Below are 27,940 nucleotides of genomic sequence, written 5' to 3'. Positions count from 1 at the left end.
TGACAAGGATCTTCCCTTTATTTCTTACGCTGAGGTGACTGCTCTGAGTTAATCCTTTCTATTATGACAAATGAAATGCTTGTTTTGAAATCTTCCCCCGGTACTGTCCTCTGTCCAAAAGTTCTCATATATGGGATTGCAGATGCCAAAGAGATATCAATGACATCGTGACAACATCCTTTTCTGTAGCTCCTTTCTAAAGCAGTTCCTGTCCCACAAAGAGGGTTCATTCTGAGTTTGGATTTGTACCCTACTAGTCTCTTTAGGCCAGAACGCCGTGGGAAGAATGTTGCTGAAGAACTGCATTCAGTTGTCCTCAAGCGGAAACTCTGACATGTCTTCTTTATACGGATGCACATCCCCTCAAATCTTGTTATCTACTTTGCCACAACAGAGGAGGCTCTGAATCCTTGTAGCTTGGAGACCATCATGATAGGAGACTTAACATTTCTAAGAAATTACTCTCAATTTCCACCTTCATTGTCTCTGACTTATAGGCACAGACATGTGGTTGCCCAAACCGTACAAGCAGTGAAAAATTGGGAGGCGGGGAGAGAAAAGTTAACATGTGCCAATGAAAAATGTAGAAACCAGATCTTACTCAACCACTCACTCACTTTCCAAACCTGAAGTTTTATCCCAAAGTGATATTTCTGAGCATGTGCTCACGGTGGGCATGAATCACGCATGTGAAAGTTTGTCCCAAAGTGACTCTTCAGTTGTACACTCTGCAAAAATATTTAGGCTGCTGCTTACATCCAGGCCAAAATATTTCTGTATTGTACATCCAATGTACCATGGTTGTTAATGAATTTGGTTTTTTGGGGGGTGTACAAAAAAGGGAGTTCTCATTTGTACATTTGATTCTCACACCCCGTAAATGCTGTGCCAAGCTGAAATCGCTTCCTTCTGCTTGCTTGTTTGTTTTCTAAAGGGGAATCTGCCCATTATTTTCCATCATTCTAGTCACTCAAGCAGTGGGAAAGAGAAGCTGTAGCCACCGCCACACCATGCTTTTCCTTTATGTCAATTTGGTGTTCATCTCATCAGCAAATTTATATCAAGAGACCACAGCTCAGTTTTCCTTCTAACACAATTGCCTTTGAAATTTGTACCGATATTATTTAGGGTGTGTGTGTGTGTGTGTTTACAGGTGCGTTATGTCTGCATTTCTAAAATAATAGCAAGCACCTTGTGTTCTCACGACACACCTTCCACAGCAAAATCTTCAAGCGCACCCATTGAAATGATGTCAGCATTGTCGGGGAGGCTCACGTCCTTCTCGAAGTTATACTGTGACCCATCCACTTCATGACTGTGAACATCACACATGGCAGGCTCAATATAAGGTTGGCTCCCAAGAGGTTCTGGGTAGTGGCCACCTTGTGAGCAGTCTGAAGCCGATTCCAAGAGGGCTCTTTGCATAAGGGAAGCCGATTCAGAAAATTGAGATGGCGATGCCTGTACCGGAACAGATGCAACTCTGGTTGGGAGAATGCTGGGGTACAAGACGTAGGAAGAAGGGACACTCTCTGAAGAGGGCGTTTGAGCCAAGTTCCTTTTTGAAGGAGGAATCGAGAGCTGGATGTACCTGCCGCTCTCTGGATCATAAAAGGTCTTAAACTGAACGGGTAAATCTACAATGAAATACTCTCCTGAATCTGGATCCTGAAGCAGCTTACGCTGGGTTGTGGCAGGTAAAGAGGGCGTGGGACTTAATGACAGGGCAGGTTGTAGCCTCACCAGGTGAGATTCTGATGGTGTCAAGGAAGAATTAAGGCATATTGGCGAGATTGAGGATTGGACCGGTTGCAAAGTTGCAATATCGCCGCAGTGGGATGGAGCTTCATCCTGTAGCCTTTTCTGCTGTGCCTCCGTTTTCTTCCTCTTGCTTGCCAGTTTCTTTGCCCGCCGTAATGCCTTTTCTGATTTGGGTGGTACAGCCGGGGGCTTGGCTACTGTCTTCGCCATCTGAAGCCTCTCATTTGCAACAGGAGAGCTGCCAGCATCTCCCGAGAGTTGACCTGTCTGCATCAGATCAAATGTCTCCAAGGCAGAGGACCTCTTTCCACACTCTGTTCCTCCTTGCAATGAAGAGGAATTTGTTATTTTTTCAGCCTGCGGTACATTGGAGACTGCAGACGTATCTGAAAAAGGACTTGTGAAGGCAGATTGCATCGCACTGCTTGACCTTGGGCTTGGTATGGTGGAAATGGTTAGGGTACCCGCTGATGCTGATGTATCCTGGAAAACATCACTGGAAGCATGAGAATGTGTCTCCGATATCGTGGGAGATCTCACCTCTTGACTTATTATCTTTTTCACGCAAGAACCACCTCTGCGTTTAGATAAGAGATTGTTCTTAAAATAGTTCGCCTTTTCTCTCGCAGGGAACTTTTGCCTGTTTTGTGCCGGGTCACCTTCAAAACTAAGAATCGGTTGGCTGGAAGAATTACGCCTCAGTTTCCCAGCTCTAGCCTTTTCTTTGTCCCTGGACAACTGTTTCTCGCCGCTTTTCAAACCTTTCTGTGATAACCCTGGTGCAATATTAGCTCCTTCATCTTCTCCCACCAGTTCCTGCATATAGACCCCCTCTGGTCCTTCTCTAAGAGTGTATTCTGTCGTTAAGGGGCTTTTCCCTACCACTTGACAGCTCACGCTGCCTGGCATGGATCTTGATTCATCAGCATCTCTGCCTGTTGCAGCATCCCTCACATCCTGCTGGCTTCTGTTTCTTGACAAAGACAAGTCCACCTCTTGAATATTTGGAGTAGAACGAATGGGCCCAAAAGTCTGTCTTTCAGCTTCCGCGTGACTGCCAGTGATGGCTTCTTCACAGGACAAAGACCTGAGCAGAGGCAACTTGACTGCTTTGATCACCGGCGATGACTTAAATGTGTTGTCTTTAATCATGAACATATTGGGCTTCAGTGAACTTGGTGAAGTTGGTGTTAGTGGCCCTTCCAGCTTGGCTTCTGATGCTGAATCCATGCTTTTCCATTCGTCTTCTCTCTTCTCCTTCACGTCTATTTCTTGCGCTGCATTCACATTTTTACCTTGCTCTTCCTGTTCCTCATGCTTCTCATCCGTGTGATAGCCACGGATGCTCAGACTGTAGTCATGCAATTGCTTCTCCCCCCTCGACTCCTCCTCCTCCTCCTCTTCTTCTTTGCTACATAGCTTTTCTTCCACACTCCACTCATTCTTACTCCTCTGGCTTTCTTGATGGCATGCTTTCTGAAAGAGCTGCATTAGAGAAAAAGAGTCATCATTAAATGGCTGGTCTATAATGGAGACAAAAGATTGTTCGGAAGAGCTGTTGCTCCTTTTGCCTAGGTGTTCCTTTCCAGTCGGTGGGCAGGCTTGATTTCCATTGTCACTTGTGTTCTCTTCAGGTGTGAAAAATAAATATGGGGATACTTGGGGTTCCGCCTCAGCACTGTGACTTGGAGCAGCTGGTTTATTTTTAAGATCCTGCAGATGGAAACTTGTAACATGTGCTTCTAGGTCAGCTGGCACATCTGCAAGGTGAGAGTTGGATGGAGAATACTGTCTTACGTGGTGCTCATTTGGGTGGAAGTCAGTCAGAGATGACATCTCACTGTCCTCTGGAGTCAGGTAGCTGTCAATGAAATGCCCAAAGGAATTGGCGGCGTTGGTGGTGTCCATTTGTTCAGAAGGCTTATGACCTGTTTTGTCAGCCTTGACCATTTTTTTATTGCTTCCTTCTAGCGTATTGGCGGCTGTGACACTTGCTTTCATGCCGTCTTGCTCCTTCATCTTTTTGTCGTCGAGGATTCTTAGGAGAGGGGAGGGACTGTAAGTGCTCTTCACCCGTTTTCGGATATCCTTCAGGTTGAACAGCAAACTCGGTGCTTTTGACTTATAATTGTTCGGAGAAGAATAGAGTGTTCTCTCCTCCGTTTCTTTGGCAGTCCCAGCTTCAGATATGGGAGGAGCTACCAGAAACGACTGGCCTTCTGAGGGCTCTCTGTCTTGCTTAGGTGGTAGGACTGGAGTTAAAAGTTTTGAGATGTTGAAAGGAGGACTAGAGGGGTCAGATGAAGCCACGTGGGACTCATCTGTGGATGATTCGGCCACAGGAGTGACGTCAGGTGGCTTTTTGTGTGAGGAGTCCTTCATTCTTAGCACTTCTGGCGCAATCTCCTGGGTCAGCTCTGTCCCTCCAAGCTCTTTCTTTTGTTTCCTCCAAGGTGGACAAACATTCTTCAGCTCAGACTTAAATTCTGAATTGTTAGCCTTCTCTGACAACGCAGTAACATGAGGCACGGGTGCTAATGCACTGACGACGTGGGCTGCTGCTTCTGGTGGAACAGAGGCCTGAGGCAGAGATTGTGGTGGAGTGGAAGCCTTCAGTGACTCGGAAACCTGCGAAGATGGCGGAAAAGAGGTTTCAGATGTAAGGGATGGTGGTGTAGGAATCCTGGGCACAGATGGCGGCAGATCAGAAGCTTGGGGTGGCAACACCTGTGAAACAACGTCTTTAGCATTAGCCTGAGGAGGAAAAGGCACCTGGGCCAGAGGTAATGGAGAGAGGGAGGCTGGAGAGAGTGGTTTTTGTGGAAAGGCACCTGAGAAATCCTGTTCTGAAATTACAGGATCTGTGACCTTGGGGGGAGATGGTTTACATTCACCAATACGGGCCTCTCTAAAGAAAGGTGTTTCTTCAAAGTATGTCAGGTTTCCTTCTTTGAGTATAATTTCAGTAGGCCCGCCCGTCTCAAGTTTTTTATGATGCAGATTCCATGATTCAAAGGCACTGTTCTCGCTGTGTAGAAAGCTGCCCTTTCTAGCTGGCTCTTTGGCTTTCCCAGTTCGGTTTTTTGCCGCCTTTCTCGAGACAGCGGTGGCATTGGACGTTCGAATATTTGAAGCATCCGCCTGACGATAGAAACCACGTGGACCGTGACAGGCCAAGTCCATTTTGTTCTGCCTTCTGTGCAGTTCGTGCAGTTCGGGCCTCCCACTTGCATTTGCCATGTCCTGGAATGGCTCGGAAAACTCCGAGAGTTCCTTCTGGATGTTTAAAATGGTTTTGCCACCCCAGAAAGCCATGTTGCCCCCGCAAATTAAGGGGAGTTTTGCCAAACTGTTTCTAACTGGTTGCTTGGCTGTTGCTGAAGCCTCCCGGTTCTCAGCTTTATCAAAGGTCTTTATCAAGGAGGAAACTTTTGAGGTATGTTTATAATTGCGCAGGCTAGGCACTGGCAAACCCATCTTCATCCTAATGCTTGGGGTGATGTTAATAGTGGCGTTTTGACCTTCTTGGGTATCGTTTGGAAACTGCTGGAATGTTGAATGCTCCTCGGTTTTTGGCAGTCCCTTGTTAGGGAGAGTATTTTTCTTGATGGCATGGTTCCATGGGCCTTGGGGAAATTTGCTCGAGAACTGGTGGGAGATGTTGGGTGAAACAACTGGATCGACCTCTGTGTAAGATGATTCGAGCTCAGCCACACACAGACTTTTGAAGGCTCGGTCGGTGAGACTGCAGACTTCTCTGTCTGTGTCATCCAGGAAGCTCCCAATGCTGGAGGAGTCGCTTTGCCCATCGGCGTGCTTCTTATTCACTTGCATTGTCCATATGAGTCATGAACAGAACAGTCAAAACGGCAATCTCACGTACTGAACGGGTAGGCAATTCTTCCAGCTACCGTATCTCAGCCTTCGACATCTTTCGGCCGCCTTCCTCCTCGAGGATGCACAGCTTTATATTCATTTATTGTGTGGAAGCACAAAGAGGGCTCTGCAAATTGAACACATAAAATCAGTTATTGTAGTGTATCGTAGTTGACACGTGAACTTTTCCCCCCTGTTTAGTTCCATCATCGAGTCTCAGGTTAAATTATGTCCTTCCAGAATCAGGTTGTGTGAAAAATTCTTACATATTAGCCTGTTCACGTGTTTCTCACATATGGGGGTTTACCATGATTACTTGGAGAAGCAGTATGTTTTTAGTACCACCCACAACATAGCTTCCCCTTACTCACATAACTGCATGTTGTCCATGGTTATTGGAGGAGAAACTTCAACGTGCAAGTTCTTGCTCACTAGTATGAACTTGATGGGTGTGAGACACAGGGGTTGTGTGTTGGGGTTCCTCTTGAAAGCTGTGCACAATGCACAGTTGTGAAGGTGCTGAATGTTAAGGACAATGATTTAATTTCCTGAAATGGGAATGTTTACTTATGTTAAACTACTGTGTACTTTTCACATGGGGTTTTCCCTCTGGCCGTAGCTCTCACGTGATTGGCTTACTGTGAGCCACATGAGAGAGGCAGGCCATTCTGTTGTGACTGTTATTCCAGTAACTCTTGTTTTTAACTGTGCTCTCTGTTCTCTGGGCGTGAGGTAGAATGGCTGCTGAGAGATGCTTCTCAGGAGACTGCTGAGGAAAGTCTTGGGTCAGTGTGATCTGTCTGAAGTGAAACAGAGGGGGATCCCTAAACATTAACAGGGAGAAACCTGTGCAGGAGCTCTGTGTAAGGAACAAAGAGAATACTGCTGAGGTGAAAGTAAAAACCTTTCATAAGAACCTGTAAGCCCTGAGTGACATAAAACTCTGGCGCAAGGCTCAACACAGTTTTCTTTGTAAGTCTATGTAAGAAGACTTCAACCTACAAATCAAGTGGGAACATACCCATGATTGAATAAGCATGAGATTGTAAATATATTCTTCTCAGTTACATGTTTATGAAAGTAAAGTTCTTTGGAATATAAAGGGTATGGACATTGTATAGTCTTTACAAGGGAGCTATCAATCACCTGGAGCAGAGGTTTTCAACCTTTCTGAGTCCACAGCTCCCTTGACCAACTACATTCTTCCTGCGGCACCTCTGTGGGGCTCAGGAGCCCAGTTATGTCACCCCTTGCCTGCAGAGCTGGCAGCCCCTCACCCTTTGTCAAACACCCTCCCGTGTGGAGTGTTCCCTCAGCCTCTTCTCCTCTCCCCTCTCCTTGGGAGTCCTCCAGGCAGCTGCTGCCGCCATCCCTGGTCTCTGAGCTGCCCCCGCCCTCCGCCTCCAAAAGAGGTATCCTCCCAGAGGCACCATTTGCCTGGGGTAGCCAGGGCTGCTGCAATAAACAGCTGTGCAAGCCTTTGGGAGGCTGAGACATGAGAGGACATCAGAGGAGGGAGGGAAGGAAAGAGGGACAGAGGCCAGTGTTGCCCATCCCTGACCATCATTCAAGGCACCCCAGGGTGCCACGGCACACTGACCTGGAGGAGTTAGGATCCAGGCTGTAAGCTACTCTGTTACTTTTTGCATATCATCAAAATTTGTTTTTATATATACATAACATCGAACTCGTGCCTGGGTGTGTTAATGGGATTGATGAGGTTAAGTGAAATGAAGCTGAATCCCGACAGGACAGATGCATTGTGAGTAGGGGGTTCTTCGATATGGGGAAATGGGTGCCCGCCCTGTTTTGTATGGAGTTGCACTCCTTGTAAAAGATCAGGAGTCCGTCCGGGAGGGTGCTCTGCCCTAGGTCCAGTTTGGTCCATAGATGTCTAGGCGGTCTTAGTGGCATCTGATGCCTTTCACCAGCTGACACCACTTCTCAACAAGGATAGCCTGGCCTTTGCGACCCATGTTCTGGTAACCTCATAGATATATTGTTGCAATGTTTAATACATGGGCAGGCAAACTAAGGCCCGGGGGCTGGATCTGGCCCAATTGCCTTCTAAATCCGGCCTGTGGACGGTCCGGGAATCAGCGTGTTTTTACATGAGTAGAATGTGTCCTTTTATTTAAAATGCATCTCTGGGTTATTTGTGGGGCCTGCCTGGTGTTTTTACATGAGTAGAATGTGTCCTTTTATTTAAAATGCATCTCTGGGTTATTTGTGGGGCCTGCCTGCTGTTTTTACATGAGTAGAATGTGTCCTTTTATTTAAAATGCATCTCTGGGTTATTTGTGGGGCATAGGAATTTGTTCATTCCCCCCAAAAAAAATATAGTCCAGCCCCCCATGAGGCCTGAGGGACAGTGGACCGGCCATCTGCTGAAAAAGTTTGCTGACCCCTGGTTTAATACAGGGGATTACATGGAAGTGTCAATTGGTGTTGAACTTGGCCACCAGAATTTTACTGGTACAGCGAAGAATATGCCTATCACACGCACACACAAAATTTGTAATGGCTTACTGTACTTTTTCGTGTATTAGAGGTTTTTTTTTTAAAAAAATACTCTAAAATAAAGTTTAAAATGGGGGGAGGGGAATACATGGACAGTGCAGAGGGGGGGGACAGGTGATTGGTTGCAGCTGTGAGCAGGATCTAGCCATTAGGTGGGTGAATGGTGTCTGCTGCAAGGGCTGCTTTTCTTTGGCTGCCGCTTTGTCAATTGTGTGGTCTATTTGCGGATGCGGCAAGGGCTGCTTTGGATTGGCTGCCGCTTCGGCAAGTTGATGTGCGTTGCTTGCGATGGTTAGTGTTCGTCAGTTGGGTGACAACGCTGGGCCATCTCCCCCCATCTCCTTTAATTTTAGTCCGTCTTATAGAGGGAAGAGTACGGTAGTTTTTGTTTTAATATTGGCTACCAGTTGACTTCAAAGTGCTTGTACATACCTTTAAAGCACTTAACACTTAGGTCCTGAATGCCTGAAGGAGTGCTTCTTCTTCTCCCAATCTGCCAGTGCTTTAGTATCTTCTCCTGAAGAGTTTTTCAGGCTCTGCCTTTCTCACAGGTATGCTGTTGGATAACAAAGGAAAGTGCTGTTTTCCCCAGAAATGGCACCCTGCTTATAAAACACTATCCCTATAGCCTGTCCTATTTTTCTAGAAAAAGAGGTGTCAGAACTCATCATGAATATCTCCCTCATTCTCTCAGAATGGTAATGGTCCCCACCGGAGAGTTGCTGGAACCCAGCTGAGAGCTGCTGGAACTGGAAATGCCTATAGCGGCTTTGCTGCAGTCTACACTGCATTCTTTTTAGAGCAGGCTTCCTCAAGCTCGGCCCTCCAGATGTTTTTGGCCTACAACTCCCATGATCCCTAGCTAGCAGGAGCAGTGGTCAGGGGTGATGGGAATTGTAGTCTCAAAACATCTGGAGGGCCGAGCTTGGGGAAGCCTGTTTTAGAGCCACGCAAAAATGTTCGCATTCACATTTCAACTTGTTGCAATTTTAGTGGTTGAGCAGAGCAAGGGAGAACCGACCCAAGACCGAGGAGTTGCCAGATCCCAAGCCCTGCCATGCACTGCGTAGCTCTTGGCTGTGAAAAGTGCCCCAGGTAATCTTTTGTTCCAAATCGGATTTGTTTTAGCCCGGTATTATGAAAAGGAAGAAGAAAGATCAGAACTAACACTGCAGACTTTGTTTCCCACTCACGCTCCCATAGCTTTGCTTGTCCATTGCTGTGCAAATGAGGTTCAGGCTGTAAGTTATAGACCCTTGCTCGTCTCTTATTCTAAATGTGCCATCCAGTGTGCAAGGCTGCTGGCCTTTCCGTGGCTGCTCCACACAACTTCTAGTTGGCTGCAATCAGTGATTGCTGTTGGGGGTCCCTGTAGTGCCCACCTACATTGGTAGCTATCTCCCCCCCCTCTCCCTCTCTCTCCCTCTCTCTTTCTCATTAAATTTTCTAATTTACGTTTCAAAACATTCATTTAAACAACCTTGAATCAATGACTTCCCTTCTTCTCTTTCCATGGTTCATTTTGCATACCGTAAAGGTAAAGGACCCCTGACAGTTAAGTACAGTCGCGAACGACTGGGGTTGCGGCACTCATCTCGCTTTACTGGCCGAGGGAGGCGGCGTTTGTCCGCAGACAGTTCTTCCGGGTCATGTGGCCAGCATGACTAAGCTGCTTCTGGCGGAAGCAGAGCAGCGCACGGAAACGCCGTTCACCTTCCCACAGGAACGGTACCTATTTATCTACTTGCACTTTGACGTGCTTTCAAACTGCTAGGTTGGCAGGATCTGGGACCGAACAATGGGAGCTCACCCTGTCACGGGGACTCGAACTGCCGACCTTCCAAACGGCAAGCTCAGTGGTTTAGACCAGTGGTCCTCAACCTTGGGCCTCCAGATGTTTTTGGCCTACAACTCCCATGATCCCTAGCTAGCAGGACCAGTGGTCAGGGATGATGGGAATTGTAGTCTCAAAACATCCGGAGGCCCAAGGTTGAGGACCACGGGTTTAGACCACAGCGCCACATGCACATGAAAGCTCATACCAATGACATACTTAGTTGGTCTCTATCACTTCTCGGCCTTTTGGCTAAGATCAAGTGTGTGTAGTTGGGCTCTAAGGTGCTGCTGGAAGGAATTTTTTTATTTTGTTTTGACTACGGCAGACCAACATGGCTACCTACCTGTAACATGAACTAAACCATTCAGTGATTCATTATTACATCCTTTACACTGTTGAATTTATCTTAATGCTACCAGCGTTTTTACATGAATAAAATTTTCACCCATATATTCAGTAAACATTTTCCAGTCTTCTTTAAACATATATTCTTCTTGTTCTCTTATTCCATATGTTAGATCTGCAAGCTGCGCGTATTCCATAAGTTAATTTGCCATTCTTCTTTGGTTGGGACCTCACTTGTTTTCCATTTTTGGGCTAACAAAACATGGGCCACAGTTGTAGTATACATAAATACAGTCATACCTCGGTTTAAGTATGCCTCGGTTTGAGCATTTTCAGTTTAAGTACTCCGCGGACCCGTCTGGAACGGATTAATCCACTTTCTATTCCTTTCAGTGGGAAAGTTCGCTTCAGTTTAAGTATGCTTCAGGTTAAGTACGGACTTCCAGAACCAATTACACTCATACCTCAGGTTAAGTACGCTTCAGGTTGAGTACTCTGCGGACCTGTCTGGAACAGATTAATCCACTTTCCATTACTTTCAATGGGAAAGTTTGCTTCAGGTTAAGTACGCTTCAGGTTAAGTACAGACTTCCGGAACCAATTGTGTTTGTAAACCGAGGTACCACTGTAATCTTTTTTGGCGCCTGGGAATTTCCCTTTTTTGTTGGGGATAATTCAGAGGGAAATCCCCCTGTTTCTCCCGAGGCATTATGGGACATTTTACAGGGTGCGGGGTGTGTGTGGGGAGAATGACAGCTGACAGTTACTACCACAGCAAATGATAAGTCTCCCAACCCTGGGAAGATTGCTTCGTGAAGACCCATCCATTCCCTCTCAAATCTGTCAAATGCAAATCCCTCTGTTTAGTTCAGCCTTAGCTGGTGAGGACATTTTAAACTGAGGGTGCTTTGAGCTCTGTGATTCTAGTCAGACAAACAACAACAACAACAACTTCATATCAATTTCATATTGACAACTTAAGTCCTTCTCACCTGCTATGTTAGCAGATGCTGTGGAGGCCCCCATTTTGGCCTCCTCGCGTTCATACTCTCCTCATCGTGGCCCATCTTGACGTAGAAATTGAAAATATTTTTATGAAACGTTTTCAATAGACATATTTCGGCATGTTCTTTGGATTCTTTCGCTCTGCAAATTAATAGACAAGAGAAAAATGGATGAGTGTGTATGTAATTAATCACTATTAGTTTATTGCTCTGATTGTGTGCTAAAGGGTGGTTTTCCTCTCAAGTGGGCCACTGCACAATACTGCCCCATCATGCTAGCTGTTCCTGACCCCAAGGAGAATTCCAATAATAATAATAATAATAATAATAATAATAATAATTCATTTATACCCTGCACATTTGGCTGGGTTCCAAGACATAAAAACATAATAAAACATCAAACGTTAATACTGTAGTAAAGAAAAGATTTACCCTAGATTTACCTATGGGTACCATGCAAGCATTGGTTACCATGGGGACGTGGGTGGCACTGTGGTCTAAAACCACCGAGCCTAGGGCTTGCCGATCGGAAGGTCAGCAGTTCGAATCCCCACAATGGGGTGAGCTCCCGTTGCTCGGTCCCAGCTCCCGCCAACCTAGCAGTTCGAAAGCACGTCAAAGTGCAAGTAGATCAAGTAGATTCCCACTCCGGCGGGAAGCTAAACAGTGTTTCCGTGCGCTGCTCTGGTTTCGCCAGAAGCGGCTTAGTCATGCTGGCCATATGACCCGGGAAAACTGTCTGTGGACAAATGTCGGCTCCCTCGGCCAGTAAAGCGAGATGAGCACCGCAACCCCAGAGTCGTCCATGACTGGACTTAATTATCAGGGGTCCTTTACCTTTACCTTTACCATGCAAGCATTTGCCCGAAGCAGCACTTGGAAACATACCTAAATTCCAACTTGCAATATCTTATATACTCAGATCTGTGCCATGCATTTGTATGTTTACTCAGCAGTTACATTCCACTCTGTTCAAGGTGGAGGGGCTTGCTTCATAGTACTTGTGCCTGGAATATTCAGTGATTGGATTTGCATAGCTTGAAGTATATAAGTGCTATCAACACGAATACAGCAATAATCAATGGAGAAATGCAAATCAAGTCTTTGGCTTCACTTTGCTTCTGACATCACCATCACTCCCTTTCCCTGTCGGCTAGGGTAGCCACTGAGTAGAGGAGAAAATGCAGCAGATTTGCATATGCTAATTTAAATGCATATATGCAAATTTGGAAATAATGGGTGGCATTCAGAGGAATTTGCTGCCACTTTGTTGGCACTGCAGGCTTTCTGATGGAGAAGTCGGTATTCATTTCCTCGCAAGATCGGATGAACTGTCTTTCTCTGCCCAAAAGGGCAATTGGAAGCCCAACAGAATAAACTACAAAATTATCAAAAGTAGCTGGGGAAAGGCAGTGGTGGTGTTATAGTCACGTCCGCCAAGAGGGGGAATTTTGTTCTCTCTCCAGGTTTGGCGTTTTCAGGTACCTTTAGGGCACATTTTTAATGAAACGTGGAACAGCAAGAATAGAGGGTGGGGAACCAGTTGCTCTCCATATGTTGTTTAGTTCTGTGGGATCATGGGAGCTGCAGTTCTACAACAGATCCCTGAGCTGGACTGATGATCACAGAATCATAGAATTGGAAGGGGCCACAAGGTTCATCTAGTCCAACCCCCTTCAAGACAGGAATCTTTCACCCGACCTGGGGCTTGAACCCATGATCGGGGATTAAGGGGTCTCATGCTTTACCAGTTGAACTATCTGTATGATTCCACACTGAACTCTGAAACTTTGGGGAACTCTCCACTCCATTTCACAATAATTTGGTACACTTTTGTTATAAAGTATTACCTTCTATGAAAATGATCTTAAAGCTGCTGAGTGCGATCTTGTGCCTGTCTAAGCAAAGGTGAAATCAGTAAATTAACTATTTGGACATTATCAGAACACCAGATTTACGGACTAGCTCTGTTCTGCCTGTAAATTCTGAACGTTCAAGTCATTTTGAAACCACTATGATCAGCCCCAGCCAGCACTGTCTGAGGACTGATGGAAGTCACAGTACAAAATTTCTGGTTTGTGCTGACCCCCCAACCCCCGCAACCTCTAGCTGCTTGGCGATTTCGGTGTGCTAAGCTGAAAATGAGAAAATGTGATTGGAAAAACTGGAAATAAAACACAGCAAGCGTTTCTATATCAGTAGGACAGAGGAATTCATATCCCAGAGCTTTCGTTTAGCATCTCAAGCAGTGGCATTCATTGGTTGGTTCCCAGGGCAAAACCTACCCTACCCTTAGGTTTAGGGTTTATTTGTCTTCCACAATTAGCTGGGGGGGGGGGAGGCTTAAACCTTTGCTCCTACTGCTGACCCAATCCAAACTGGATCCCAGTGAAACAAATGTGATCTTTTTTGTGGCAGATCCAATCTAGATCAGGTCCACACTAGGCAGTAAATGGTTTAAGCCCCTTAACTCCCACAGCAGGGTTGATAAACTTTTCCTATACAAGTGGTGCCTCGCTAGACGAAATTAATTCGTTCCACGGGTCTTTTCTTATAACGAAAAATTTGTCTAGTGAATCCCATAGGAATGCATTGAAATTTTTTTGAAATTTTTTTTGCCCATAGGAACGCATTAATTGAATTTCAATGCATTCCTATGGGAAACTGCGATTCGCTAGACGAATTTTTCAGAAAACGAATTCGTCTAGCGAGGCAACCTCTGCTCGAAAAATCCTTTCATTAAGTGGAAATTTCGTTAAGCAGGGCATTCGTTAAGCGAGGCACCACTGTAGTCTCATTTTCATTCAACCCCCCCCCCCAATTCACCAACATCCACATATATCCATTCTCATTTAACATACACCCATTCTTTAATTCCTATTCATTCGTTCATTCTCTCTCTGTCTTGTACATACCAATGAGGGTTTTAATGTGTGTGTGTGTGTGTGTGTGTGAAGAATTCTAAAAAGGAATGGGAATTTTATAAAGGAATTATAATGTATTTAGGAGAACACTGTAAACAACTTAAAACTTTGGCAGGATTTGAGTAATGCTTGTAATGTACGAATAACTATGGAAAAACTGACTATTTTTTTTTAAAAAAACAAATCAGAGAACATACGATAAGCAGTTGAGAAAAAAAAGATTGATAATGGTAACCATGGAAGAGCGGAGGGAAGTCAAAGGATTCAGAGAATCCTAAATGAAGAGGTGAATGATGTGTTTGAATTTAAATTTATTGTGTAAAATTTAGTAAAATAAATATTTAAAAGAAAAGAAAATATATATATAAAGGAGGTTTGCTCATGCTTATTTATCACAGGGGTGCAGTCTTTGTAGAGTTCAATGCACACGGGGAGGGGAAGGTTACCCTTCCTAGCCAAGCCCCAATATGCAATCACCATGAACACCAACCCCCACATGTTAGTTGAGCTGATATTGGGGTGTTTCTTTAAAATAAAACTTCTGATTCTTTAATTCTGTCTTCTTGGGGGCAGGGAGCCAATGGCTCTATGATCACAGCAAGCATAATTGGCCATCCTTTTGTCCCATGCTGAAAATAGATGGATAACATGTTAGGTTTGCTATAGATTTACCATGAAATGCTTCCCCACAAATAATTTCCCCTAATTAAATTTAAATATTTAATTTAATATTTAATAATAATAATAATAATAATAATTTATTATTTATAACCCACCCATCTGGCTGGGTTTCCCCAGCCACTCTGGGCGGCTTCCAACAGAAAAATAAAACACAGTATAATCTAAAAGTGTGGTAGTTGTTTTCCTCTTTGACATCTGTTGGGCAGGCGCCACCACTGAGAAGGCCCTCTGCCTAGTTCCCTGCAACTTGGCTTCTCGCAACGAGGGAACCGCCAGAAGGCCCTCGGTGCTGGACCTCAGTGTCCGGGCACAATGATGGAGGTGGAGACGCTCCTTCAGGTATACTGGACCAAGGCCATTTAGGGCTTTAAAGGTCAGCACCAACACTTTGAATTGTGCTGGGAAACGTACTGGGAGCCAATGTAGATATTTCAAGACCGGTGTTATGTGGTCTTGGCGGCCGCTCCCAGTCACCAGTCTAGCTGCCGCATTCTGGATTAGTTGTAGTTTCCGAGTCACCTTCAAAGGTAGCCCCACGTAGAGCGCATTGCATAGTCCAAGCGGGAGATAACTAGAGCTTGCACCACTCTTGCTAGGCAGTCTGCAGGCAGGTAAGGTCTCAGCCTGCGTACCAGATGGAGCTGATAGACAGCTGCCCTGGACACAGAATTGACCTGTTAATATTTAATATTTAATATTTAAATAATTAAATATACAGGGACACAGGTGGCGCTGTGGGTTAAACCACAGAGTCTAGGGCTTGCTGATCAGAAGGTCGGCGGTTTGAATCCCTGCAACGGGGTGAGCTGCCGTTGCTCGGTCCCAGCTCCTGCCCACCTAGCAGTTCGAAAGCACATTAAAGTTCAAGTAGATAAATAGGGACTGCTCCGGCAGGAAGGTAAACGGCGTTTCCGTGCGCTGCTCTGGTTCACCAGAAGCAGCTTTGTCATGCTGGCCACATGACCCGGAAGCTGTCTGCGGACAAACGCCGGCTTCCTCGGCCTATAGAGCGAGATGAGCGCTGCAACTCCAGAGTGGGACACGACTGGACCTGATGGTCAGGGGCGCCTTTACCTTTAATTAAATTTATATTTTATACTCTTTTCTTTCCCATTCAACATGACCAAATATTTTCTTTGCCTTGAGGAGCAAAAAATAAATAAATTGTTGGCTCTTTTTGGATCTTACATTCATTAAGATTATTTTCATGCGCTCAGCTATTGTAATCCTACTGAGAAGCCCCAATTGACCCTTCCCTTCACATTTTGGGATTAATGGGGCAATTAAATACGGAGGGGGCTCTGCCAGCTGAGAGAGAAGCTCACTGCTGGAGACTTCCCCAGTGCCATGTCAACGGTGGGCTTCTGTTGGTGTTAGGACTATAAGGGGGGAAGCTATGAATCCACAGGACCCCATGTCCTTTTGACACTCGCTCCCAAAGGCCCTAAAACTACAGCAGCCCTAGAGCTGGCGTATTTAATATCCTCCCGTCGACCACAACGAGAGGACAAAAATAATAATACTCCAGCTCTTACACTCTCTCACACACGGACATTCGGGCACACACCCCAGATAGGTAAAATTGCACTGTAATTGACAGCGCAACTCAAACCCAAGATCCGCTGCGATGATATCTTGGGCTCTCAGCTTAGCTGAGTCTCAGCCAGTAGAACTTAAGCTGTCATTAACTGGCACCGGTGTGAGTCTCCGAAAAGGGGCGCGGTGGGGAAAGGGGAGATTGACACCTTTCATACCCTCCAACAGCAAAGTTTTGAGTGGCTGTGGCTAAAGACTACCTGCTGTAGTGCTAGCCAATAAACAGAGGAGTTTGCTCTGACGGAGCGCCAGCTTCTGCCAATGGCGACGCAAGAGGAGGGCGGTGCTGCTTAAAAAGTCATAGGGCGGTTAAAAAACAAACTCAAGTGATGCCGCCGCTGCCAACGTACTTCTGGAAGTATATCAATTGATAGAAGGAGAAAGAAGACTGGGCAACACACAAGGGCAAAGGAAAGAGCATCTTTTGGTTCCCCTTTTTGGTGCCACACTCTGGTGTGAGCCAGCTGACTCTCACTACAGCTTGGAACAAAAAAAACCCATGTGTTTCTTTGGGTCCCCATTTCTGGCATGGCCAGAGCACAGGAGCCCAAATGGGACCTTCGGGATTGGGATCAGAAGCTAGGAAGGCTTCCGTTAATCCGGAATGTCCTCCTTAAAATGGAACAATTGCGCGGTGTGTGCCCTTTCAACTCAGCCATGCGACCTGGCGACCCAGCAGAATTTAGCCAGAAAAAACAGCGGTGCATGTCAAATTCCTTCAGATTCCTTCTAAATTGCATTTGGAATAGGGGTGAATTACACCAGCATAATTTGTACCGGCTTTCTGTAGTAGGATTGCTCAGTTATTCCATCTGCTATCATAGATTATCATATATTTTATAACCTTGACCCAATAATAAAATGGAACCATATGACATAGTTAAATTAAGATCTTTTTTAATGTATTAATATTGCACTCATCTAATTCCATGTCTTACTACGGAAATTAGAACTTAAACAGCAATAATTAAACAGTTGAAACAAAGGAGGTGAATAACTCCTTTGAAAAGCTTTTTTTAAAATATACAATTCTGCATTTAATCTATCTGAACCAGAAGCCATAATGATACTTACTCTTCTGTATAGTTTGCATTTACTTATTTCACTTTTTGGGAGGGTGTATTAATATGCTTTTTTTAAAAAAAAAATCACTTCTTTTTGAAATGAATAGGTGTCCTAGTCTCTACACAAACTTGAGCTTGGCTTGGGAGCTCATAGGAGGCCGGTGCAGATTTTTCAAGATGTTGGAATCAAATAATATCTGGAAGCCACAAGTTCCCTACACTTGCTTTCTTGTGCCATAAAAGAACAACAAATACACCCATCTTGTTTCCCCCCTGCTGATCCCCCCCACGGCTTTATACAGATGTTGAAAAGCACAAAGGAGCGGAACTGTGTGGGACCCAAGCCCCCACATCTGCTAGGGACCTGAGTTGAAGTCCCCCAATGAAATTTTCTGAAACGTACCCCACAAGTCGTTAACAGTCGATAACGGTCATTAACAGTCATCAACAGGTTTACCACTCCTGTCAGCCCATCACCTATGCCCACCCACCCCCACCACCCTCTGAATATACATAAGGGTCTGGCTCTTCTGTTTCAGTGTATCTGAAGAAGTGTGCATGCACACGAAAGCTCATACCTATGACAAACTTAGTTGGTCTCTAAGGTGCTACTGAAAGGAATTTTGTTTGTTTGTTTGTTTCGACTACGTCAGACCAACACGGCTACTTACCTGTAACTAGTACCCCACAAGGTTGGAGTGGACTTGCCATATCACCAGGCCTCCAGTTCCCAACCCACAAAGTCAATCTGGCAAACCACAACGGTTGGTGGTATCAAAGGCTGCTGGGAGATTAAGGAGAGTCAACGCAAACCTATCTGAAGAAGTGTGCATGCACACGAAAGCTCATACCAAAACAAAAACTTAGTTGGTCTTTAAGGTGCTACTGAAGGAATTTTTTTATTTTACTTCGACCCAGACCAACACGGCTACCTACCTGTAACCAGAACTATCATGTGCTGTTCCTTTCCCGAAACAAGTTACCCGTCAGAGCAAACAAGGCTAAAATCGGGCCTCAACCCAGGTCGAAATGGGTCCTGATAATCCACTTCTGCCAAGTGCTTCTAGAGCTGGCCAGCCACCAGTTGTCAATCACTGTCAACAATAGGCTGCTGTAGCATTACAAGCTGTCGGGTGTCTGTTATGTATCAGTGGAGCCAAACCCAGCATGAGGACAGAGCGGGGAGAGTAAACAGCACCTGCTGCACTGCTATTTGTCATGCAGACACCCTATTGGGCAAGAAGGCTGTCATCCCCCTCCATGTGACTTACTTGCAGAATCCACCTTTCTCAATAGAGATTCTCAAGGAGAATGGTGCCATTTTATGGATGTATTCATCCATGTATGAAAATAACCAGCTTGCCGGAAGTTGGCAAGCTGCTGCTGTGCCAAAACCTGCCCTCCAATTTGCCACAAATTTTATTCACCGGCAAAAGAGACCTGCCTTTTTTCACAGGGTGCATTAGAATTTCTTTCTAACATCCTATATAATAAAGTGCAAGTGTCTCTGCGTCCAGTCCCTGTGTCCGTGGGATTGCGCTACTGCGCATGTGCCCCACGGACAGCCGTTGGGACTTGGAGCGCAGAGACGGAGCGCGTTGGCTGGCACGTAAGGGAGCTCAGCCCCTCGGCATTCGGAGCAGCTCCCATGAGAGAACCCAGAGGACGCGCGAGATAGCCCCATAGTCTCCACACAGGCACAAGGCCGTTTACTTCTCGCGTGGACTTACTTCTAGGCAGCAGCGGCCGTTACAAGTGGCGGTGGGCGAGCAATGTCAGCTCTGCGCATGTCCCCGAGGTTGCTAGAGCAACAGGTCTGTTCTAGCACCCGTTAATTTAACGGGCTTCATGACTAGTCTAACATAATACATATGACAAACTTAGTTGGTCTCTAAGGTTCTACTGGAAGGGATTTTTTAAATTTTTTGTTTCTAACATCGTTTGGTTGCAGGGTTGAGCCTACTTGATCATTCCAGGGGAGCAATGTTGGTATACACATTTTTCTTCCCATTAGATATTTCTTCGACACACAGCAGCCTCCCCAGCTGCCTGAACTTCCTGATTTTTTTAAAAAAACTCCATGGGTGAAATTAGCTCATGATTTATTCCCCTGGGTTGTTACGGAAGTGTGGGAGGCTGACTTTGTTTTTAAAGGAAGTGCTTTATTTTACTTTTCTGCACTGATTTCTTTACAAGTAAGAAGACTTCTCTTAAAAATAGAAACAAGCTGTAGCCCAATACAGACCAGACAGCATCCCTAGTTTCTGCACTTACAGGAGAGCCCAGCTGAGGACATACTGTAGTGTGGTTTTCAGTAAGCACAGGCACCCAGGAAGGCTGTTGAGTGCAGACCGTCAGAGAGATAATTTGCAGAGTAAAATAAAGGAAACTCACAAACTCCCCTTGGCCACATTGTAAGTAAGCTGACCGCAACAAAAACCATGCACCCCACCCACAATAATTTCAATGACATTTTCCCTCACTTCCGATAAATTTTGAGTGCAGATTCACCATTTGGGTCTTGTGGCAGCAGCCAGCACTGAAATCAGAAGTCAAAAGGCGGTAAAGTCATTCCTTGACTTAGAATGATGCTACAGCTGTCAGTCACAGAATCGCATTCACGACCCTGTCTGCCTGCCTGCCTGCCTCCTCTCTCCGCCTGGCATTGCCCATTCATGAAAAGCTGGGGGGAAGTTTCAAAAACTTTGAAGCCATTCCAACACCCCAAAATGGCCTCAGAGTCCCAGAGTACCTTGGAATCCAGAGGCCTCTGGTTCTGAGGAGGTCTGAAAAGGATATTTGCCTTGGGTAAGACATGATCCCAACCTTAATACAGTGGCCCCTCATATTTAACACCACAAAATAGCAGACCCTCCAATTGTCCCTATTTTTCAGAAACAGTCTCAGATTTACAGAAGCTGTCCCAGTTTCTGATTGAATCCCAGAATGTCCCACTTTTCCTTAGGACGCCCCTATTGTCACCAGATAAATATTGGAAGGTATGGAGTTAGGAGACCCCCGAGCCAAGGAGATAAGTAACTATACAACCTTTAGAAGACATCTGAAGGCAGCACTGAATAGAGAAGTTTAAAAAAATGGTTTATTATGTTTTTATATATGTTGCAGAGTGGTTGGGGCACCCTATTCATATGGGTGGGGTATAAATCATAAAAATATTCTTATTATGGAATAGGATAAGTTTTTTTTAAAAAAAGTTTAATGATTTCATATATGTTGGAGTGGCTGGCACAAACCAGTCAGGTGGGTGGGGAATAAATAATAAAATTGTTGTTGTTATTGAATAGGACGTCCCTATTTTAATTGGAGAAATGTTGGCCGGTATGTTAAGCGTGATGAAAGAATGGTTATAAGGTGCATCGTTTTGCCTCTTTCTACACATTTTTATGGTGCTTTGAGAAGGGGGGTGGGTTGCTATCGACTAATTGTGGAGTGTATCATCTCTTCTGTACTCAACTCAGTAGACTGGGGATCGGCAAAGTTGTTGTGGCTTGGGCCGGTTCACAGTCTCGCAGATGCCGCGGTGAGCCAGAGAGTGTGTGTGCACGCGCATGCGCAAACACTATTTCCGGCACTTACTCCTTCCGGCGCAGAGGACGCGTGCACAGCTTCCCATTGGCTGCAGGAGCTTCCTGCAGCCAATGGGAAGCCGGCCAGCATTGGGGAAGGCGGTCCCCACTCTGCTCCGCGCCGGTTTAGCACAGTGCACAGGAGCCGACCGAGCAGGCGGCGGGAGTCCATGGGCCGGTTAAACGACCCCATGGCCTGCTTGTGGCCCATGGGCCTTAGGTTGCCGACCCCTGCAGTAGACATACTGGAACATCCCTGCAATACCCTTATTCTCACACAACTTCTCTCACGCTAGTCTGTCCGGAAGGCATGTCTGCAGATTAATGCCATATGCACGTGCAGGAAAGTGGCTGTTACTGAGCGGTGAGAGACGATTTTCTGCACATACTCCGTGCGCCCTCCTTAATTACTGTTTCGACCAGGGCTGAGGCCTGACATTCAGAACCGGTTCCCGGCCCACTGCCAAGCCCAGCTTCAAATTAACTGCTATCTGCGAGGCTTTATTTATAATTAAAAGTAACCTGCCACTGCTCAATCTGGCTCCTTTCAGTGCCGGTTCAATCTGTTCACCTGCAGCTGCCACAAATAATTCCCCTCCTTTCCACAGTCATTCTGCAGCGCTGGCCAAGGGGAGCCAAAAAAAAAAAAAGGGGGGGGGGGACTGCGGCTGTGATTGACAAGCAATTAAGAAAGAGGAACAGAGAAGTCCTGCCCCTTCCGTTCATAGGTCATAACAGGGGCAAAAGGGCTCTCCCTTATTGCCATCGCTTGTCAGCTGCAGTTTGCTTCCATTGGCTGGAAAAAGGAGGCGAGGAGGAAGTGGGCTTACTTCTTATGGAGACGCCAGCAGCTCCACAAGTTGTTGTTTTCCTTTGTAAGCGTAGCTTGATGTTGGGAACGTGCAAGTTTGCAAACTTGCGTTCTACCCAGGCAGTATAAGCATGCAACCCCTCCAAGTGCCCCTATTTTCCAGGGACAGTTCTGGATTTACAGAAGCCGTCCCGGTTTCTGATTAGATCCCGGAATGTCCCGCTTTTCCTTAGGATGTCCCTATTTTCTTCGGAGAAATGTTGGAGGGGACGGAGTTCTCCGACCCCCGAGCCAAGGGGATGAATAACTCTGCAATCTTTAGAAGACACCTGAAAGCAGTTTTTTTTAATGTTTAACGTTTTATTGTGTTTTTTATGGATGTTGGAAGCTGCCCAGAATAATAATAATAATAATAATAATAATAATAATAATAATAATAATAATAGCAGTAGTAGTAGTAGTAGTAGTAGTAGTAACAGTAATGGAATAAATAGGACGTCCCTCTTTTCATCAGAGAAATGTTGGAGGGTATGAGCATGGCTGTTGCTCAGTTTTTTGGCAGTCTTCTCCCAAGGATAAAAAAAGTTGTGGGCTGGATAAAGGAGCCAACTCCTAGGGGCCATGATCCCTTTGCCCCACCCCCCATAAAATATTTGAGAGCCCCAGGGCCCCTCAAAGTTGATGGGCACATCATTCAAATGGTGTGTGTGCTCCGTAGCACGTGATTGATTATGCCGTGCGGGGCTTACCTGCGTCCCCCCCCCCCCCGATATTTTATTCAAGTTGGCACCCCTGAGGCTGGAAGTTGGTGAAAGGAAGGGTAGAAAAGAAACCTCACACGAAAAGCCATGTTGCCTTTGGGAAGAGAAACTGGCAGGGAGGCTGAGTGGGGAAAGCCCCCCCCCCCATAAAAGCAAAGGTGGCTGAAAGAAATGGGAGAGAGAAGGGAGATTTCTGTAATGCAGCAATAGGAGGCAGGAGAGACCCATGGTACAATAGGCCATGGAGTCAAGAAAACGTGGGACCCAGCTTTTTTTTTAATTTTGCACAAAATCGTTGACCTTTTATTGTGTGCAAAATCTAAATAATAATAATAATGATAATAATAATAATAAGGTTTTTGAGCTATTTTTAAGGAAATTCGCCAAAATCTACACTTTCGACATGGGTTGCCATAAATCCAGATTTTCCTGGACATTTTAGCAATTTCAGCCCAGATACTGTTTGTGATGGCCCAATCCTGGCTGCGTCTGGGAATGAATGAATGAATCTTTATTTGCACCAGCCATCGGTCATAGCAGTAAAACAACAACACGATATACAAAGTATAGAAATAAAAAGTCAATTGTATAAAATACATTTCAGGGTTTTGAATCAATAGTCAAATAGTCAGGGCCGTCTCAAGCACGTCGGGCGCCCTGGCGCCGTGGTGCGGAGATCGCTCCGGCACCCCCGCCCCGCTCCCTTTCTTGCCGCAGCTGGTGGGCGGGCGCACCCAGACTACCCCTAGAGCCGGCCCTGCAAATAGTGGTTCTTATTCTAATTGCCCCAGCTAAAAAACCACTGAAGGGGGGGACAAAATGCCAGGCGGCACTCACGCGGGGCCTGCAGCGCGCCTGAGCCATGTGTCTCTCCTGGGAGTGACGCAGTGGCTTGGGCGCCCGCAGGCTCCGTGCTGCCCCAAACGGTCTGCCCACCGCCTCCCCCTCAGCTGTCGGGCGGCAGAGTGGGAGGAGGCAGGCAGACTGGAGCTCCGCGGAGCATCCTGCCTTGGCTTGCCCTGCCCTGCCCCGCAGGCGGCTGCCCCTGCCCCTGGACGCAGGGCATGCGCGCCGCCCTAGGCGCCCGATCGGCTTGCTCCGCCGCTGGGTATAATGTTGGACTAGGTTTGCTGAAACCCATCATACACACAAAGGCACAACCAGTCTAGAGACACAGCAAGGGAGCAAAGTTGTAAGCAGAGCAGATTAATCTGAGGTCATGCCCTGCCCGAAACTGCTAATCTGACCATGCTTGGTTGCGTGCCAGGCGTTTCCAGCCTCATCTCTCCGTTTTCTTGGTCCCACATGGTTCTCAGGAGCTCCGGCTATCGCCAAAGCAGACATAATCAAAGCAGAATGTACATGACGCTTAGCAGCTCGAGGCAGCAGATAGGGAGACATAACATGGTGTTTGGTTTCCCAGGTTTTGGCTCCTGCTCCAAGAATCCAGCGATTCCTTGGGTCAGCCACTGCCATAACCTTCAGCTTGGGTAAGCTGGCGGGCAAATATTTTGCCAGCTATCTGTTGGAGGGAGGGAGGGAGGTCAGGCTTTTTGCCTAATATGAATACACATCTTGAATGTCCCGATGATAAGTCACACAGAAGGGTTTATGAAGTTAAATTTAACTGTGTGTGTGCATGGCAGCACAGGCTGAATCGGTTTTAACAGACAGCGGCGGCGTTTGTCTACTCTACTCTAACTATTCTGGTATGACCAAAGTTCCCAAAAGCCAAATAAAAACAGGGAACCTCCATATGCAGAGGCATTCTATCCCTGCTTACCAGATGCTAGGACAACATAAGAGGAGACGACTATTTTCTTCAATTATTTGTCAGGCTTTTTGAGAAGCCTGACTAGTCTCTGTTGTCAAAGCCACTAGCAGGAGAGTCCCCCCCCCCCTCCAGACTAGCGGTGGCTTTTCAAGATTTCACCAGATGCCTTTTCCCTTCCCCACCTGGAGATGCCAAGGATTGAGCCTGAGACTTTTTGCGCACAAAATCTGTGCTCTTAGGACCCCTTCCATCTTCTGGGCTGCGCACTGGAGCCTGGTCACACTTTGAGGGGGCAGACGTAGTTAGTGGATTTGACACAGTACCGTTTTGAAGCATGCTGGGCTTTCTGTTGTTGCTGGAGCTGCTAGTTGAAAAAGAGAAGGCTCTTTAATAGTTGTGTAGCAGACAAGCTCATAACCTCCTACATTTCCTATTCCATAATAATATTAATGATAATCTTATTATTTATAACCCACTCATCTGACCACACCTCTGGGTGGCTTGCAACATATATAAAAACATAACAAAACATTAAACTTTTTTTAAAAAAACCTTCCCTATACAGGGCTGCCTTCAGATGTCTTCTAAAGGTTGGATATTTACTTGGCTCAGGGGTCACATAACTGCATACCCTCCAACATTTCTCTGATGATGCCCTATGGAAAAGCAGGACATTCTGGGATCAAATCACAAAGCAGGATGGCTTCTGTAAATCCAGGGCATTTTGAGGGGCTGCTGTAAATACCTCTTTTACAGAACTGTTAAGCCCTCTTTTTCACCTGGGCACCCTAGAGGTGGTGGCAATGACAACAGCCTAAATCAGCCCCTCTCAAGGGAGCCAATTTGAAGAAAATATGGGAGGGGCAGGTAAGCCCTGCCCTGCATGATCACATGACACAGTGCACTCACACCATTTGAATGGCAGTGCCCATCAACCTTGGGGGAATGACCCCCTCAAATATTTTAGGGGTGTGTGTGAAGGGTCCTCAGCCCCCAGGAACTGGTTCCTATGGCCCCTGCCAGAGGCTTGAGCCTGCTTTGGTGGCCAGGGAACAAGGGTGCTGGAAGAAGGAAGAAGTTGCATAGAACACCAAGGACCGACTAGAGTTACTTAGTGGGTCATGGCTGTAAGGCTGGAAAAAACAGTGCTCTTGGTGTTGAGAGGAAATGCCTGAAACCAAATCTTCCCCTTAGCCCCAAATCCAGCACACTGGATACAACTGCTCCAGACCAGGCTTCCTCAACCTCGGCCCACCAGATGTTTTGAGACTACATCATCCCTGACCACTGGTCCTGCTAGCTAGGGATCATGGGAGTTGTAGGCCAAAAACATCTGGAGGGCCGAGGTTGAGGAAGCCTGCTCCAGACTCTCCAAGTGTCCCTATTTTCCAGGGACAGTCCTGGATTTACAGAAGCCATCCCAGTTTCTGATTTGATCCTGGAATGCCCCGCGTTTCCTTAGGCCATCTCCATTTTCACTGGAGAAATGTTGGGAGGGTATGGAGTTATGCGGCCACCGAGCCTAGGAAATAAGTAACTATACAGCCTTTAGAAGGAATCTGAAGGCAGCCCTGTAGTGGGAAGCTTTAAAAAAAGTTTTATTATGTTTTTATATATGTTGCAAGCCACCCAGAGTGGCTGGGTCACCCCAGTCAGATGGGCGGGGTGTAAATCATAAAATTGATATTATGGAAGAGGATGTCCCTACTTTCTTCAGAGAAATGTTGGCGGATATGCAATAACAGATCTCATTAGCTGACTTGAGACTTCCGAACCTTAGCCTCCTTCTCAGGGTCTCCAGGGCAAGGACTAGAGTCTGAAGGGAAGGTGATAGGAACAAGTGGGCACATTGTTGTCAACTTGGCTTGAGTGCTTCTACCCCTGCTCATCAGACTCTACCACATGTTGGTCCCATGACAGAGCAACTTCTGTCCACATCTCAGCAGCTTCAAGCCCCTGGCCTACAAGGCACAACTCCTTAGCTCTCACACGATGCTCGCTGTCTCTCAGGTTCTGCGCTTCTGGGAGCCTGACAGGCCTAGCCTGAATGCCTTTTAGTCTTCCTTTCAGGGCCATTTTGGACAATGGCCCTAAGCAACGTTGTTATTGCCACTCCCAAGCAAAGCCGTTGCCACAAGAAAATAAGAGTTGTATCTTGCTGCAAAAGGCAGAGAAGCAAAATTGTTTCTCTTGCTCATCACAGTAACTCTATATCTACACCATTTTGAGTAAGGCTACTAGTTATTATAATTTCTGTAGTGCAAGACACATTACGGAATACAAGAGGACCGGGTTTCCCTTAATCTGCTTGTATATTACAAGTCGGAATAATGAAACACAGTTTTTGTGACCTCAAATCTTGGAATCTGGACCTCAGAGGTCCAAGCTGTTGAGGATAGGTTTCATAGATTAAAGGGAATACCGTTGAATAGTCCCAGTAATGCTATCCTTGCTTCATAGGTAATTAACTGACATAAGACTATCTAACTGACATTAGACCAATGTCTGCCTAGACAAATGTTTGTGTCACACTGTGTGTCAAACAGCATTCTCCACACCCCTGTGTAATATACACCTGAGATTTATGAAGGCAAATATTCAGCTAGAGAATAAAACTAAACATGATAAACCTTGCTCTGTGCAGCTTTGGTTCATATGTAGTGACACTTGAACAGCCCGATCCTGTGCACGTTTATTCAGAAATAAGTCCCACAGAGCTTACTGCCACTTGCTCTCACATATGTGAATGGAATCGTAGCCTTAATATCTTTCCATTTGATTGCAACATTGGCTTGGATAAATCAGAGCAAAAAAATCTATCCACCTGGAGGACAACTCCCCTGCTTTTCAGCTGAGCTCAAGAGATCTGGCATGACGGGGGGAAATAACACAATGTTTCATGTTTCACATCTGATTAGTTTCACATGATGTGCTTCCATGCTGCCCTTGTAAACAGAGCTGAAACATATCACAACATCCATGCAGTTTCTTGCGCCTTACCTTCTAGATCCAAGTGTTTTGATCAGAGGCGAAGGGCCACGGCGCTGTCTTCAACTGAGCCAGCTTCCCAGCACATTTATTTCCAAAGCAGTTCGCTTACCCCTCAGACTTCCTGTAAGTCATATCCTTTCGTGGGAACGAGAACAGTGGTTTTTTCAAAGTGGAAGCGGCCAAGTCTTCGCCCCCCCCCCCGCCTCAAGATCTCCCCAAATAGGTGAAACGAAGCGAGCGAGAAATCAAAGTCCGTAAAACATACTTAAATATATCTTAGGCAAGGAGAAAGCAAGTGTAGAACATGGTTGGAGAAGAGCAAACATACGTATTGCAATAGCCACGCAGTGTCAAGTAACAGGCAGGCACTCACGAGCTATTTTTACACACAGCTTCTCCGCTGGCAAT

At 46.0% G+C, this 27,940-nt stretch overlaps 1 protein-coding gene across 1 annotated transcript; it reads right to left on the bottom strand.

Annotated features, from left to right (window-relative positions):
* C5H10orf71 (chromosome 5 C10orf71 homolog) lies at window positions 1–27,940 on the bottom strand. Its single transcript, XM_088669444.1, has 4 exons — window positions 27,542–27,940; window positions 11,332–11,485; window positions 8,590–8,713; window positions 1–5,764 (listed from the first exon to the last, which is right to left on the bottom strand). The coding sequence occupies exon 4, from the start codon at window positions 5,593–5,595 to the stop codon at window positions 1,201–1,203; it is 4,395 nt and encodes a 1,464-aa protein (XP_088525570.1). The 5' UTR covers window positions 5,596–5,764; window positions 8,590–8,713; window positions 11,332–11,485; window positions 27,542–27,940; the 3' UTR covers window positions 1–1,200.

Source organism: Zootoca vivipara, chromosome 5 (assembly GCF_965207765.1).
Source record: "Zootoca vivipara chromosome 5, rZooViv2.hap1.1, whole genome shotgun sequence".
Classification (NCBI taxonomy): Eukaryota; Metazoa; Chordata; class Lepidosauria; order Squamata; family Lacertidae; genus Zootoca; species Zootoca vivipara.
The sequence above is the reverse complement of the archived record's forward strand: the minus strand, read 5'-3'. Positions and strand labels throughout refer to the sequence as shown.